This window comes from Nicotiana tabacum, chromosome 4 (assembly GCF_000715075.1).
Source record: "Nicotiana tabacum cultivar K326 chromosome 4, ASM71507v2, whole genome shotgun sequence".
Taxonomy (NCBI): domain Eukaryota; kingdom Viridiplantae; phylum Streptophyta; class Magnoliopsida; order Solanales; family Solanaceae; genus Nicotiana; species Nicotiana tabacum.
Window position 1 is genome coordinate 11,298,775 of NC_134083.1, and position 13,611 is coordinate 11,312,385.

At 32.1% G+C, this 13,611-nt stretch overlaps 2 protein-coding genes across 3 annotated transcripts; both read left to right on the forward strand.

The window, feature by feature from the left end:
• Positions 1-5,758: 5,758 nt before the first annotated feature.
• Positions 5,759-11,096, forward strand: LOC107824530 (zinc finger BED domain-containing protein RICESLEEPER 2). Of its 2 annotated transcripts, none has more exons than XM_016651319.2 (6): positions 5,759-6,089; positions 6,195-6,249; positions 6,332-6,406; positions 6,682-6,915; positions 7,208-8,094; positions 9,939-11,096. In XM_016651319.2, the coding sequence occupies exons 3-6, from the start codon at positions 6,367-6,369 to the stop codon at positions 10,848-10,850; spliced, it is 2,073 nt and encodes a 690-aa protein (XP_016506805.1). In that variant the 5' UTR covers positions 5,759-6,089; positions 6,195-6,249; positions 6,332-6,366; the 3' UTR covers positions 10,851-11,096. The 2 variants fall into 2 exon arrangements, with proteins under 2 accessions (XP_016506805.1, XP_016506807.1); XM_016651321.2 differs by having other exon boundaries at positions 6,338-6,406.
• A 1,360-nt stretch (positions 11,097-12,456) lies between these two features.
• On the forward strand, positions 12,457-13,292 carry LOC107824536 (oleosin G-like). The gene has a single exon (XM_016651330.2). It carries the CDS (start codon positions 12,614-12,616, stop codon positions 13,109-13,111), a length of 498 nt encoding a protein of 165 aa, XP_016506816.1. The 5' UTR covers positions 12,457-12,613; the 3' UTR covers positions 13,112-13,292.
• Positions 13,293-13,611: the final 319 nt, after the last annotated feature.

Below are 13,611 nucleotides of genomic sequence, written 5' to 3' on the forward strand. Positions count from 1 at the left end.
AGTTTGATAACATATTAAATATCATTCTTAATTTTGTTTATAACCCTAAAAGAAGTAACAACAATGAATATTTCAAAAAAGAATTGAGCCTTTTAAAATGAAGTAACCCAATTAGAAGAATTAACCTAAATAGCTGTTCACTCAGCCGTTTGAATTAAAAATTATAAATGTGTAATATATATATATATATATTAGTAAAGTAATGTATATAATCGTATATAATTAATATATACTGGTTAAAAAAAAACAGTAAATTCAACCAATTATTTATGTAAATATCTTCGACTGGAAATCCAGAAACACGAACTAGCTGGCTGTCAACTATTTTCCTACTTTTTTCCCTTTACAGGGGAATTGGATGAGCATGAGTTAGTTTATATGTTTCACTTATGTAATACTATTGATTGGATGTGAAATTTAAAACGTTAACTACGTTACACAAGTAGTATAAGTAATATTAAAATATTTGTTAAAAGATAAATTTGATTTTAAAAAAAATGATAAAGGGTCCTTTTATTTTCCAATGTCTAAAAAGATATATATTTAAATTAGTTTGCTAATTTGTAAAATTTTGTTAGAGCTCAATTCTTGAGTAGAGCGAAATAGTAAATTAATCAACTAAATAGAAGGAAATTATGTCATTTCTTTATAAATTGATCAACTGACCTGTAAGCACTAAAATAGGAGAGTTTTAGTTTTTAGTCAAAGTTTTTATAATAAAAGACTTTGGAAAAGGCATAAAATTTTACAATAAAAGAGTAAAATAAAATAAAAGGAAAATAGCGGCTTTAAAATTGAGTCCGAGTGGATGCAACTCACTAAGTAAGAGTCTCCAACTCTGTGGCTTGAGCTTCATACACTACTGTTCTTTTTGGGCCTGTTAAAAACAAAATGGCTTTGAAAAGTTTACAAAACATAGTTTTGAAGTAATTCTTAAGTAGTGATGGCTAGGATCTTCTAATTCCAATTACTTCGCACCAAACTTTTTATTTTATTTTGACCAAGCAGAATTCCATTTACAATTTGTATAGCACTTATTCATTTTAGTGTGCTAGTTTTTTATAATCATATATTTTCAACTAACTTATAATAGTTGAACAATTTATCCGGGATTGAAAAATATTCATTATTGTTATTTTTGTTGTTATTCGCCTTTAATAATAACTTTTCATTGTGAGCATTCTCTTTTTTCTAAGAAAGCTTCTCCAAAAGTTATGAAGCTTGAGTTGGTTCTTATATTCCTAATACACAAAGAAATAAAGAATTATTAGGCGGTTTTTTTCGATCTATCTCGACAAAGATTTGAATAACATCATTATAAAAGAAAATTTTAATAGCAAAACTATTTTTATACCAAGAAAAATGCAAATCATTATTGTTGTATTTTGAAAGTTAAATAATAATTTGTATTGATTGTGAATTTTAAGTAATTAGTCTTTGGTTACGCGCATTGCGCGTGTACCCAAATTTGTGAGAACACATCTTTTTTAAAATAATATAAATATATTCAAAGCATATGTTTGAGTTGTAAAATAAATATTAAGCAAAAATATAAGTTCCTTAAAATGATAATACTTAAAAACTTGAATCTACTCAATTACTCCATCCTCTTGTTCCAATAGATTCATATCATGCCAACTCATCACAATATGATTCAAGAATTGCATTTTTAATTAAGATCCAACTCGTCATATAAAAAGATTCTAGAGTTATAATTTATTGTCACTAAAAATTTGAAAAAGCTCCTTACTTGCTACTTTGCATATGTTTCTTGCTTCAGCGAGCTACGAGCTTTGCCAATATACTCCGCCTCAATGAGTATAATTTTTTGATTAATACTTAACTATTATATATGAAAGATTATGTTCAAGTTATAAAATAAAAATATAAAAGTTAAAACATTTTTCAAAATCCAAGCAAGCAAGACTAAATAAAAAATCAAAGTTAGAGAGTAATATACTCATAGATATTGTGTTAGATAAATATACAATGAAATTCATAACAAGAGATCTCTTGAGTACTATCAAATCATGAACAAAAAAGAGTACTATCAAAAATAGATTAGTACCTCCAAATTGGCATGTTAATATATCCCGATCACAAACAGTATAATGATCGATCATGCGTCTCTAATAAACACTAGTTAAATAATGGCATAAGACCAACAACGAATATAGAAAATTTTAAGACAAGCCATTTTGAGATTTTTTATTTTATTTTGATAATGAAACTTTTCCCTTCGAAAATGTTCGATAAAATAAGGAGAAACTAAACTAAAATCTAATGTAATAAAGAGTCAGATTTGAACAAATAAAATATTTAAAATCTAGAAGACAAGTTAACAAAAGCAGCTTTTAATTAGCTTTATAGGTCTCATCAATTAACTTATCTCGCCAGTATTATAATCTCTATAAATAAGCATAAATCAAGACGCAAAGCTCTATTCCAGTAAATTGTCGTCTATCCATTAGCAAACCTATTAAATTCGTTTGCAGCTACCTGTAGGAAAAAAAAGACAAGGAATTAGAGAACTCATAAATTGCAAATACCTTCTATAAATATTAGTGATAATTAAATGACTATTCCTAAATATTAGGGTAATAATTAAAGAAAATAATCAAATTACTATTTTATCCAATATGAACTCTAGTTTAAAAGGATAAAAAAAGGCTAACGACATTTTGCTAAGGGCATTCGTGCTTTTAATATAACACTAGTCGTAGGGTACGTGCGTTGCGCGTGTACCCCATACTTTTTTTAAAAATCATATAAACAAATATTATTAAAATATATTTTAATTATAAAATATATATTAGACGAAAATTTAAAATAAAGAATCAAGAAAGTAGGGATCGGGAGTTTCTTGTCATTGAGTCCTAAAAATTATTTTTTCTTAACTCTTCAAGATATTACTGATATAACTATATAAGAATATTCAATGTGAAATCTATTTTTAAAGAATAAAAATATCGATTAATATTTTATTTGAGTTTCTTGATTTTATAATCTATATTAGCAAAATAATAAAGTGTATGCAAAAGACAATTGAAAATCTTGAACCCTAAAGGAGAAAAATAACGTGTCTGGCCTTGAACAAAATAATTTCATGTATGTAAAGTCATGAGGAAAAATTATCTATTTCGCATAACACACTTTGACATATTTTTTAATCTCTTGCCAATAACTGTCCACCGAAATAATCATCTTAATTGCTCCATCAAAAAAGAGGCCTTTAAACTCAAGGAACTCAACAATTTCATATATAAAAAAAAGTCTAAAGGAGCGTATTGTGAAGTAATAATTATACCTTTCAGTCATTGACTCTTGAAAAAAGAATTAATACATAAGTAAATTCATATCTCAAATTCTAGGATGAATAATTTTTGAGAATCATACCTTGACAAACATATGCATATCTGATACTTGATGCATCAATATAAACGCCACATACTTAAGAAGTAATACTCTTGTCGCAAAGATTTTTCCGGCTTAGCAAACGAAATTGGGAACTTGATCTTGCACTCTTTTTGATTCTTCTGTGTTATATATTGTGATTACATTGTTTCATTAGCTTTTAAGATGTCAAGTTAATTCAATAGATAATGAAATTGAAATAAAATTACCTAACAAAAAATATAAACAATCATCTCTACCAAGTACCAAGAAATTAGTCGGTTCAACTTAAAACTTATGAATTTTGAAGTTAGAAGATAAAAATACAAGAGGAACAATAAAAGAGCCAATTTACCAAGACTTTTTCGCCGTAACTTCTAGGCTACAGTTTTGATGAACAATTGACAAATTTTAGCCTGACTTCTTTGATATTCGGTGTTAAATTTCTTATCTAATTCCAATTCATGTTTCTTGGACCCATTAGTATTAACATATATATGGAATCTTCAAAAAGTATCGTTAACACCTCCTTTTATTTTTTTCTAACTAATATGAAGCCCTCAAAATATCCTCTCTTATAGCCAAATCGGTACATAAAACAAACACTTGAAATCTTGACGCTGGGAACTGGACACCTACACAAACTAGGATTTTATATTCCAAAGTGCATTAAATTGGTACCTCTATATATTAAGAATATTTTCGTCCTGATAATTATGGAATTCCTATTTAAAATCCTAATAAACTTTGAAAGCTTACGACAAATGCAATAAAACTTTAAATTCCTAAAGTCCTAAATTCTAGGAAAGGATGTAAAATCTTATTAAAATAAGGAAAGATCTTAAAATTAAAATTTTAGTTGATTTTAAAGTCTTAAATATTAGGAAAATAATTAAATTATGATTTTGTCTAGCGTGAAATTTAATATTAAAGGGTAAAAAAGGCGAACGACATTTCGATAGGGCATTCGTGCTTTTAATATAGTATAGATATAGATATAGATATAGACATAGATATAGATATAGATAGATAGATAAGTTTAAATAAAAATAAAAATAATTATTAAAATTGACGACAAATAAGAGAAGTTGAATCGGCAGGGAAGGCGACCTACTTGTATACTTTTATATTTTATTTTTATAATGTGTAATTGACGTGTTCTTTCTAATTTAAGAATTCCTAAACATACCGAAGATCTGTAGAAATATTCGTTTTCGAATCTCAGACTCATTTACTTGTCCGTTTGAACTTTGAAGGGATAACATTTACAATTTGATTCCAACAAGGAAATATGGCCGAAATCTAGTGTCATTTCTTTATAGCAATGCTCTTATAAGGTAAAATTTTAATAAACTTTAAAGTCCTAAATATTAGGAATTTCTACCTAGTTCAAATAAGAAAAAATTTAATAATTTTTTAATTTGATTTTAAGATCATAAATATTAGGTAAATAATTTAAATTATAATTTTGTCCAATGTGAAAGCTATTTTAAGGGCCTTCGTGCTTTTAATATAGTACAGGTCTTAGGGTACGTGCTTTGCACGTGTACCCTATCTCAATGAGTAAATATATTTAAAATAATTATATAAATATTAAATTAAAATTATATTTGAGTTATAAAATAAAAATTTACATAATTTAAATAAGAAAAGAACTCGTATGATATATGTAATATTAAAAATTTATATACAATTCAAATAGTGAAGGATTTAATGCATAAATTTAATTAATTAAAAGTATTGTCCGCCCTTCTTTTACTTGTCATTAAGTAAATTCCTTAAATTAAATTTATTTTTAATTTATTTTAGTTCTTAGATTTTAAATTGATACGACATCTAGGGTCAAACTTAATATTTGGTAAGAGAATATTTAAGTCAAATCGTTTTTAATATTTAGCTTAGAGTTATTGCTTAAATCCTTGGTTTTAGAAGTAATGAATTTTATAAGGAAAGAATTTATATAGCTAAAATCTTTCTTTATTTTAAATTCTTCGATATAGAAGTTTGTATATAGTTCGAATAAGGAGTGATTTAATATTTAAAATTTTAATTAATTTCGAAGCCCTAAATATTAGAAAAATAATTAAATGGTTATTCCTAAATATAAGGGAAACAATTAAATGTCTATTCCTAAATATTATGGAGATAATTAAATAAATATTTATAAATATTAGGATAATAATTAAAAGACTATTTTGTTTAGTCTGAACTCTAGTTTTAAAGGGTAAAAAAAGGTAAATGATGTTTCGTTAAGGGCCTTCGTACTTTTAATATAGTATAGATAAATATAGATTAGAAGTGAAAATTTAATAAAAGAATTATAAGTCTAAACTAAAACTAGACTAATAATTTCTGGAAAAGTAGAAAAAGAAAAGGGAAAAGAGGAAAGCGTTTGGCGTGACGGCTCTACCTAGTAAAGGCTGAAGCTTCATCTCCTCTAGCAGTCAGTCGGATCTGGGATCGGCTTACAATTAACAAGTCTCAGATCTCTCTTCTCAGCTTCCCCTTCTCCACTTCAAACTAAACTCCTCTCTCTTTTCTTTCCCTCCATTTCTGCAACTCATTCTTCCGTTTCTACTTCCTTCTCTTTCCCCCTTTCTCTCTCTATCTCTTTCTGTTTCTCTCTCTAAAGTTCTTCCAAAATGGGATTCAAGACTGATATGAGAAGTGAAATTTCCAAATTTTAACTCTAATTTGTAAGCGGATTTGCTTCTTCACTCTCTTCTTCTTAAACCCTAAATGCATGCAACCCTTTCTTCAAATCTTTATTAAACCTCTGTTTTTTCCAAATTCATTTGCAGATAGTTGAAGCTTTGGAACCAATAGATATCTCTACTCTGTCTCATGAATTTCCAGGTATTTATCATTACGACTCTTTACTCTTATGATACAAATTATAATTTTCTTTTAAGAATTTATTAAAGTATGAAATTTGCAGGAACAGTGAGTGGGAAAACTCGAGCTGGGAATGTGATGGATTGGAGTGTTAACACTGCTTATAAGACCTTAAAAGGTATTCTTTTATCCAGTATGATTTTGCATGCATATTCTTTCCTATGATAGTAAATATGTTCATTTGTTTAGAGCATTCTGAATACAATAACAGAAAGGAACTTGCTTCCTTGTTTGTACTTAATACTGAGTAGAGCAGTGGATATACAAGATTCATATACCAACCCCAATTGACTTGAGATTAAGACTTGTTAACAGAGCTCTTTGACCTCAGTTGGCTTATTGCATATACTGTGTTTATATGATCCTCTTTCTCTTTCGCTCTCTCTGGAACAGATATGGAACCAAAATCCCTTGCCGTCGTGGAAGCTACAAGTACAATCCTTCCAAACGTAGAACGTATAGATGTGGGACTTGGAACTTCAGAGAAAGGGAATGCTACTCCTATAACAAAACCAAGGAAAAAGACCATGACATCAGTGTATCTCAAGTACTTTGAGACAGCTCCAGATGGGAAAACTAGGAGATGTAAATTTTGTGGACAAAGTTATTCAATTGCAACCGCCACTGGTAATTTCTCTTGTCTAAACCTTTTCGCCTCTCTAAGGTGAGACAAATGCTTAATTTTATGTGAGCTTTACAATAAACTCTTATTTCCAGCTAAATAAGTGAGCAGTGTGGTGAAAAAAGAATTGGGTCATGAAGTGATAATCAAGTGTGCTGAACTTATAACTACATCAAATGTAATCTATAGAATCGGAATTATGGAAACATTGACCCAAATATTGGTGAATTAGTTCTGATATCATGCTTAATACGGATATTATCTGTAGACCTAGACTTTCTTATTCCTTTTTGTAAGGCAACTTGGGAAGACATCTCAGCAATCGCCATCCAGGATATGATATAACAGTGAATGTTGCCACTCCTGCTCCACAACCGGTCACTATTCCCAAGAAGCTTCAACTTCAACCTCAACCTCAACCTCAAGCCAAAATACCTCAGTTGGAGCTTGATCATTTAAACTGGTTGCTCGTCAAGTGGCTTATTCTCTCATCTCTTCCTCCTTCTACATTGGACGAACATTGGCTTTTGAACTCATTTAAATTTCTCAGCCCGACAATAAAAATTTGGCCGGGGGACAAGTTCCAAACAATACTTTGTGAAGTTTTTAGAAGCATGCAGGAAGATGTAAGGGTGATAGTGGACCGTGTTTCTTCCAAGGTCTCTATAACTCTTGATTTCTGGACATCTTACGAGCAACTCCTCTATATGAGTATTACTTGCCAGTGGATTGATGAAAATTGGTCTTTTCAGAGGATGCTCCTTGATGTTTGTCACATATCTTCTCCTTGTGGGGCTGCTGAAATTGCTCATGCTCTACTGAAGGTCCTTAAACTGTATAATATTGACAACCGAGTCCTTTGTTGCACCCATGATAATAGCCCAATTGCATTGCATGCATGCCATACACTCAAAGAAGACATGGACAACCAGAAAATGAGTTCCTTTTACTATCTTCCATGCGCTGCTCATACTCTAAATTCAATCATAAATGATGGACTAAGATCTACGAAGTCGATAATCTCCAAAATAAGGGAGTTTGTCTTAAAGATGAATACATCCTTGGAGATTTCTCAGGATTTTCTCCAATGTTGCAATGCTTATCAAGAAGGCAATTGGAAATTCCCTCTTGATGCCTCGCCTCGTTGGAGTGGCAATTATCAGATGTTAGACATTGCGCGGAAGGTATTCTTCTTTACTGTTAAATTTTTCTCTTCAATCTCAAGTTACTAGCTGCTTGTGAAAATACTTAAGAACAATATAAAAACATTACGTGTGTGTTTGGTATGAACGGAAAATGTTTTCTAATTTTCCCATGTTTGGTTAGCGTAAATGTTTTGGAAAACATTTTCCTTATGAACTCATAATATTTTCCTTATCAAGAGAAGGGAAAATATTTTCCAAAACTGAATCTCAACCTTCCCCATCCTCACCCACCCCACACCCTCACACCCACCCACCTAACCCCACCCCCTCTCTCCAAAAAAAGGTTTTTTTTTTTTTTTTCAAATTTCAGTTTTTTTTTCCCACCACCCACTCTACAACCCCTCAAATTTTTTTTGTAATTTCAAATTTTTGTTTTTTCGTTTTTCAGCACCACCCACCCCACTCTACCCTCACCCCGCAAAAAAAAAAGTTTTATTTGTAATTTTCAAATTTCTGTTTTTTCGTTTTTCTGCACCCCGGGATAAAAAATATTTTTTATATATATTTTCAGTTTTAGTTTTTTCATCTTTCGTTTTACAGGTTCGAAATTTTACAAGTTCCAAAGTTATGAGTTCGGAGGTTTATGTGTTTGGAAGTTTACGGGTTTAGAAATTATAAAGTTCGCGGGTTCGAAAGTTTAGCGGTTCGGAAGTTTATGAAATTTGTGGGTTCGAAAGGTTGTTGGTTCGAAAGTTTATGACTTCATGTTTATTGTATCTAAATTATTTATGAATACTCTTGAGAAGTTATTTTCCTTAATTTGCGTACCAAACACTGGAAAGTGAATAAGATTACTACTTGTTTTCCAAGAAAATATTTTCTTGGAAAATATTTTTCACGAAAAACATTTTCCGTTATACCAAACACACCCTACATATAACTTATTTATAATCAAGAACAAGATTCTTGACATTTCATGAATTTGTTCTTTCTTGTAAAATATGCTCCTCAATATCAAGTTACCAGCTTTTTGTAAATATTTAAGAACAAGATAAAAAGTTACAAACATACATCAAAATTATATTATACCAAACCTATATACACACATCTAACCTATATTATATAAAAACATGCATATAACCCGTTTTATAAAAGTTTACCCTGAAAAGTTAAGCTATCTTGAAAAGACTACAATGAGGGTTCAATCTTATGGAAAATGAGACAATATGTTTAAATTTGTTGCCCAAAAATTTGAGCATACCTAACGTGAAAACTTAAACATGTCTTTATTGGATAAGTTCTCAATGCTTAACTGAAATCATTCTTACACCTGACTGAGGAAGAAGAGAGCAACATTTTGAGCTTCTTTATGGTTTCCTCCATTAAACTCTTAGGAGAGAAATAATGAGCCACATGCAAAACCTATTAAAAAGAAGAAAAGGAACTTTGATAATTATGAAAGTCAAATAGTTCAAAATATTTTGCTCTCAAAATGCAAAACGTATTCAAAAAAACTTCTACACGTTGTTTAATTATTTATACCAAAAAACCAAAATAATAGCATTCACTAACATCCAATTTACAATTGGATGTCTGCTAGTTACTAAATTGTACATAAGACACATAGATATGCCAACATTGTTGAGTTATGGGTTGGTTTCTTACTAATAGATAAAAGCAAACATGGTTCTTGAGTATTTAACCTAGGGTTCCTGTTGATCATTTTGTTATTTACCAGGGCCATCTTAAGGAGGAAAGACAAGAACTGGGATTTGAAAAATAGATTCTGCTTTTAAATTTCTTTTTTAGTTTCAAAAAATAGATTCTGCTTTTACATTTAGTCTACGAATCAATATTGACTTTAATTATATTTTGCCATGCAGGCAAGTAAATCAATGGAAGCTATTGTCCGGAAGTATGATGAACTAGGCAGTATGCTCCTGAGCACCGCGGAGAAGAATGCTGTGAATATAATGCATGTATATTTGGAACCGTTTTATAAAACCATCAATGACATATGCACAAACAAAGTACTAACAGTTGGTTTGGTTCTTTTCTTCATGGATCATATTTCTGAAATGATCGCTGCTTGTAGAGACTCTCGACACAGCCCTGACTGGCTCAAGAGTGCTGCTGAAGAAATGGCTACAAAAGTCCGAAGCTATAACGACCAGGTTTGCAGTCTCTTCACATATATGACTGCAATACTTGATCCAAGAATAAAGGTTGAGCTCCTTCCTGAAAATCTCAACTCCGAAAATTACTTGGAAGAAGCCAGAAGCTATTTCATAAGAAATTATTCCAGCAGCCAATTTTCTGCTATCACCAGTTCTTACGCTGCACAGGAGCTAGAAGATGGAGGGAGTGTTTCGTTTGCAGAGGAAATTGCCCGTAAGAAACGTAGGTCAAGTATGTCCTCTGCCACAGATGAGCTCACCCAATATTTATCAGAGCCTCCCGCTCCAATAGCAACAAATGTCTTGGAATGGTGGAAGGTGAACAACACGCGCTACCCACGTCTATCGATGATGGCTCGGGACTTTCTGGCTGTACAGCCAACTGCATTGGCGCCTGAAGATCTATTCTGTAGCAAAGGTGATGAGATAGATAAGCAGAGGTTCTCAACACCCTATGAGAGCACCCAAGCTTCGCATTGTGTAAAGTCATGGTTGCTAGGCGGATTTAAGTTGAAGTATAAATCAACTGAAGTTGATTATGAGAGGTTAATGGAATTGGCAACCGCTACAGCAGCTGAAAATACTACAACATGTTCCGACAAGAAACAGAAATCATGATAGGTTTTAAATTGATGAAACTGAAGGACCAAATTGAGGCCATAGAATGGCTGATAAACTTTCAATCAGAGGCCAAACTTGTGTTCTCTGTAATATGTAGATCTATCATTTGTTAGTGTACAGATTTGAATAGGGAGAAGCCTAACCCAAGACAATGAATTCATGTTCTTAGGAATTGTACTGCCTATGTTTCAACATAACATTTTTTTCTTCAAGTACAATGTAGTGGTTATCAAATTTTGCTAACTGATAGGTTGAATTAGCAGCTACTTTAGTTTCAATGTGCAAACTGGAGCATGAACTTGTCTTTATGTATATTTTATCTTTTAACCAGCGATGGTGTGTCGCTCAAGATGCAGAAATCTGATACAAAGATGTAAACATGCTGCACAGGAAACCAGTTAAAAAAGAAAAGCACCAAACCATCACACAATGATCTCAAGAACTCCAGCCTGAACACTCCCATGAGAGACTTTGTACTGTAATATGTGTGTATGCATCAACAAATTGCCACTTTTAGTGATACAATTTTGATCCTTATGCGATGATAATATTTCTATCTTTTTTAACAATGTCTTTTAGTTATCAAATTAAAAGCATTAAGGGGGGATAAGGTGATCCATCTACCATTGTCTTTTATGTATCAGCTATGCCAAAAAGCATAAGGCTTCCGTTAGAGGTTTGCTTTCTTTTATAAAATGCATAAACTTGTTGTATGCTCTTTTAACTTCATTTTCGCTTCCTTTCACCTTCTCTGTTTTGAATGCTTAAAAGAAGGACAAGGTTGAAAACTCTACTTAGTCGAGCCAAAAGAATGCAAATGTCACTGAATCAGAGGTACCGAGAAACATGGTAAAGGACATGCTCATTAGCAGTTTTCTGAGTGAGATCATCGTTCCTTCATAAAACTTGCAATCATTATCTTTTCTTTTATTTTATTTTTAAACTTTTGTTGTCCGACTAATTTGTACGCATCTCAATTAATTCTAACAGTTATTTCCTACCTTCATTCAATAGAGGTATCGATAACTCTATCCACCAAAATTTGAACAATGGTACGAAAATCACATAATCTTTTCTGCCTACTAAAATTTAAACCTGACATCTACGATTTCGAACCTCCTTAATTGATCATTAGGTCATACCATTAGATGCCAAAACTTGCAATCATGTGGATGTGGCAGACTAAACAAGCACGTCTCTCTCCCTACAGCTCTCATAATATTTATTACTCGCATCTTTCTGCTAATGATTCTTTTATAGACATTGGAATTGATCTTTGGCTTCTTGAAATTATTTTATCCTTGCGAAGTAGTTTAATCTAAGCAGTTACTTCCCCTAGTTTTGTTTGGCCATTCAAATCTAAACATGTTACTTGATTACTCTTACCTTTGTTTGGCCATTCAATTCTAAACATACTATTTTGATTTATTTTGTGATACTTTTCTTAAATATATTTCTATGAATCAAATTCTAAGGAATACATCTGGTTAAAACTTGAGAATATCAGCCGTTAAACGTTCCAAATGAGAAAAGGTCTCCCAATTTCCGAAAGCATATCTAGGAGTGTTCCCTCCTCCCCACGTGTGCTCTTGCATGTTCCCCTCAAAAACTCAAACCTCCAACCTCCTCACACGTGTCACATCACCCCCATCCTTTTCTCCATTAATCCTCTTCTTAAACTTCTTCTATTTCCTCTTAAAGAAACTCTCCCATTTTTCCCTTCAGACAAACAGTACGGTCGATTTCTTCTCCTCTTAACAATGGCTGAACAACAACCCAGCTACGGCCGTCCACAAACCAGATCCACAGGTTTCAACAGCAACATAACAACCCCATCATTTCTCCGAAAATTACAAGAAAATGTCCCAAATTCAACCCAACTTGTCGGATTCTTGACCCTTATTATCTCCGGGGCAATCTTGCTCCTTCTCACTGGCTTAACTCTTACGGCTATTATTCTGGGTCTTATTTTCTTCACACCTTTGGTCCTTATCTCTAGCCCCATCTGGGTCCCTGTTGGTACTGTTCTATTCATAGCCATTGCTGGATTCTTATCTGTCTGTGGATTTGGGGTCGCAAGTTTGGCGTCTCTCTCTTGGCTGTATAGGTATTTCAGGGGATTCCACCCGCCCGGTTCAGACCGGGTTGATTACGCGAGAAGCCGGATTGCTGATACGGCTAGCCATGTGAAAGATTACGCTAGAGAATACGGTGGATATCTTCATAGTAAAGTGAAAGATGCAGCTCCCGGTGCTTAATTGAACCGCTCAACAAGCTGCTCGAACCGGATTTTTTTCCCTCGATCATGAATGTTACTTTCAGTAACGGTTTTGATTTTTGTTTTTTAAATATTAATCGGATTTCTGTAATGTTCTGATTTTAAGAGAATGCAGTGATGTTCTTTGAATATATTCAAGGTGGATTTTAGCTTTTTTGTTACCCTCTGGAATTTCACAATAGGTAATTGGGAAATCCTAGGCAAAACAAGATTTGAAATGATAATGTTGTAACCGACCAAAAGGCAAGCATCATTGTCTTATTTTTTATTGTATTTATTGCAATCCAACATGTCCTCAAGCTCATCAACAATGGCACGATTTTATTACTGTGGTAATTTTATTATAACGAATAATAGAATGGGAATGTTCCACAGGTGGCAATCTCGACTATTCCACAGCTACTTAGAGCCAGTTAAACTCTGCTCATCGAGCTAATTAGTACACCTATCACCATCACATAATTTTGTTCAGCAATTAGT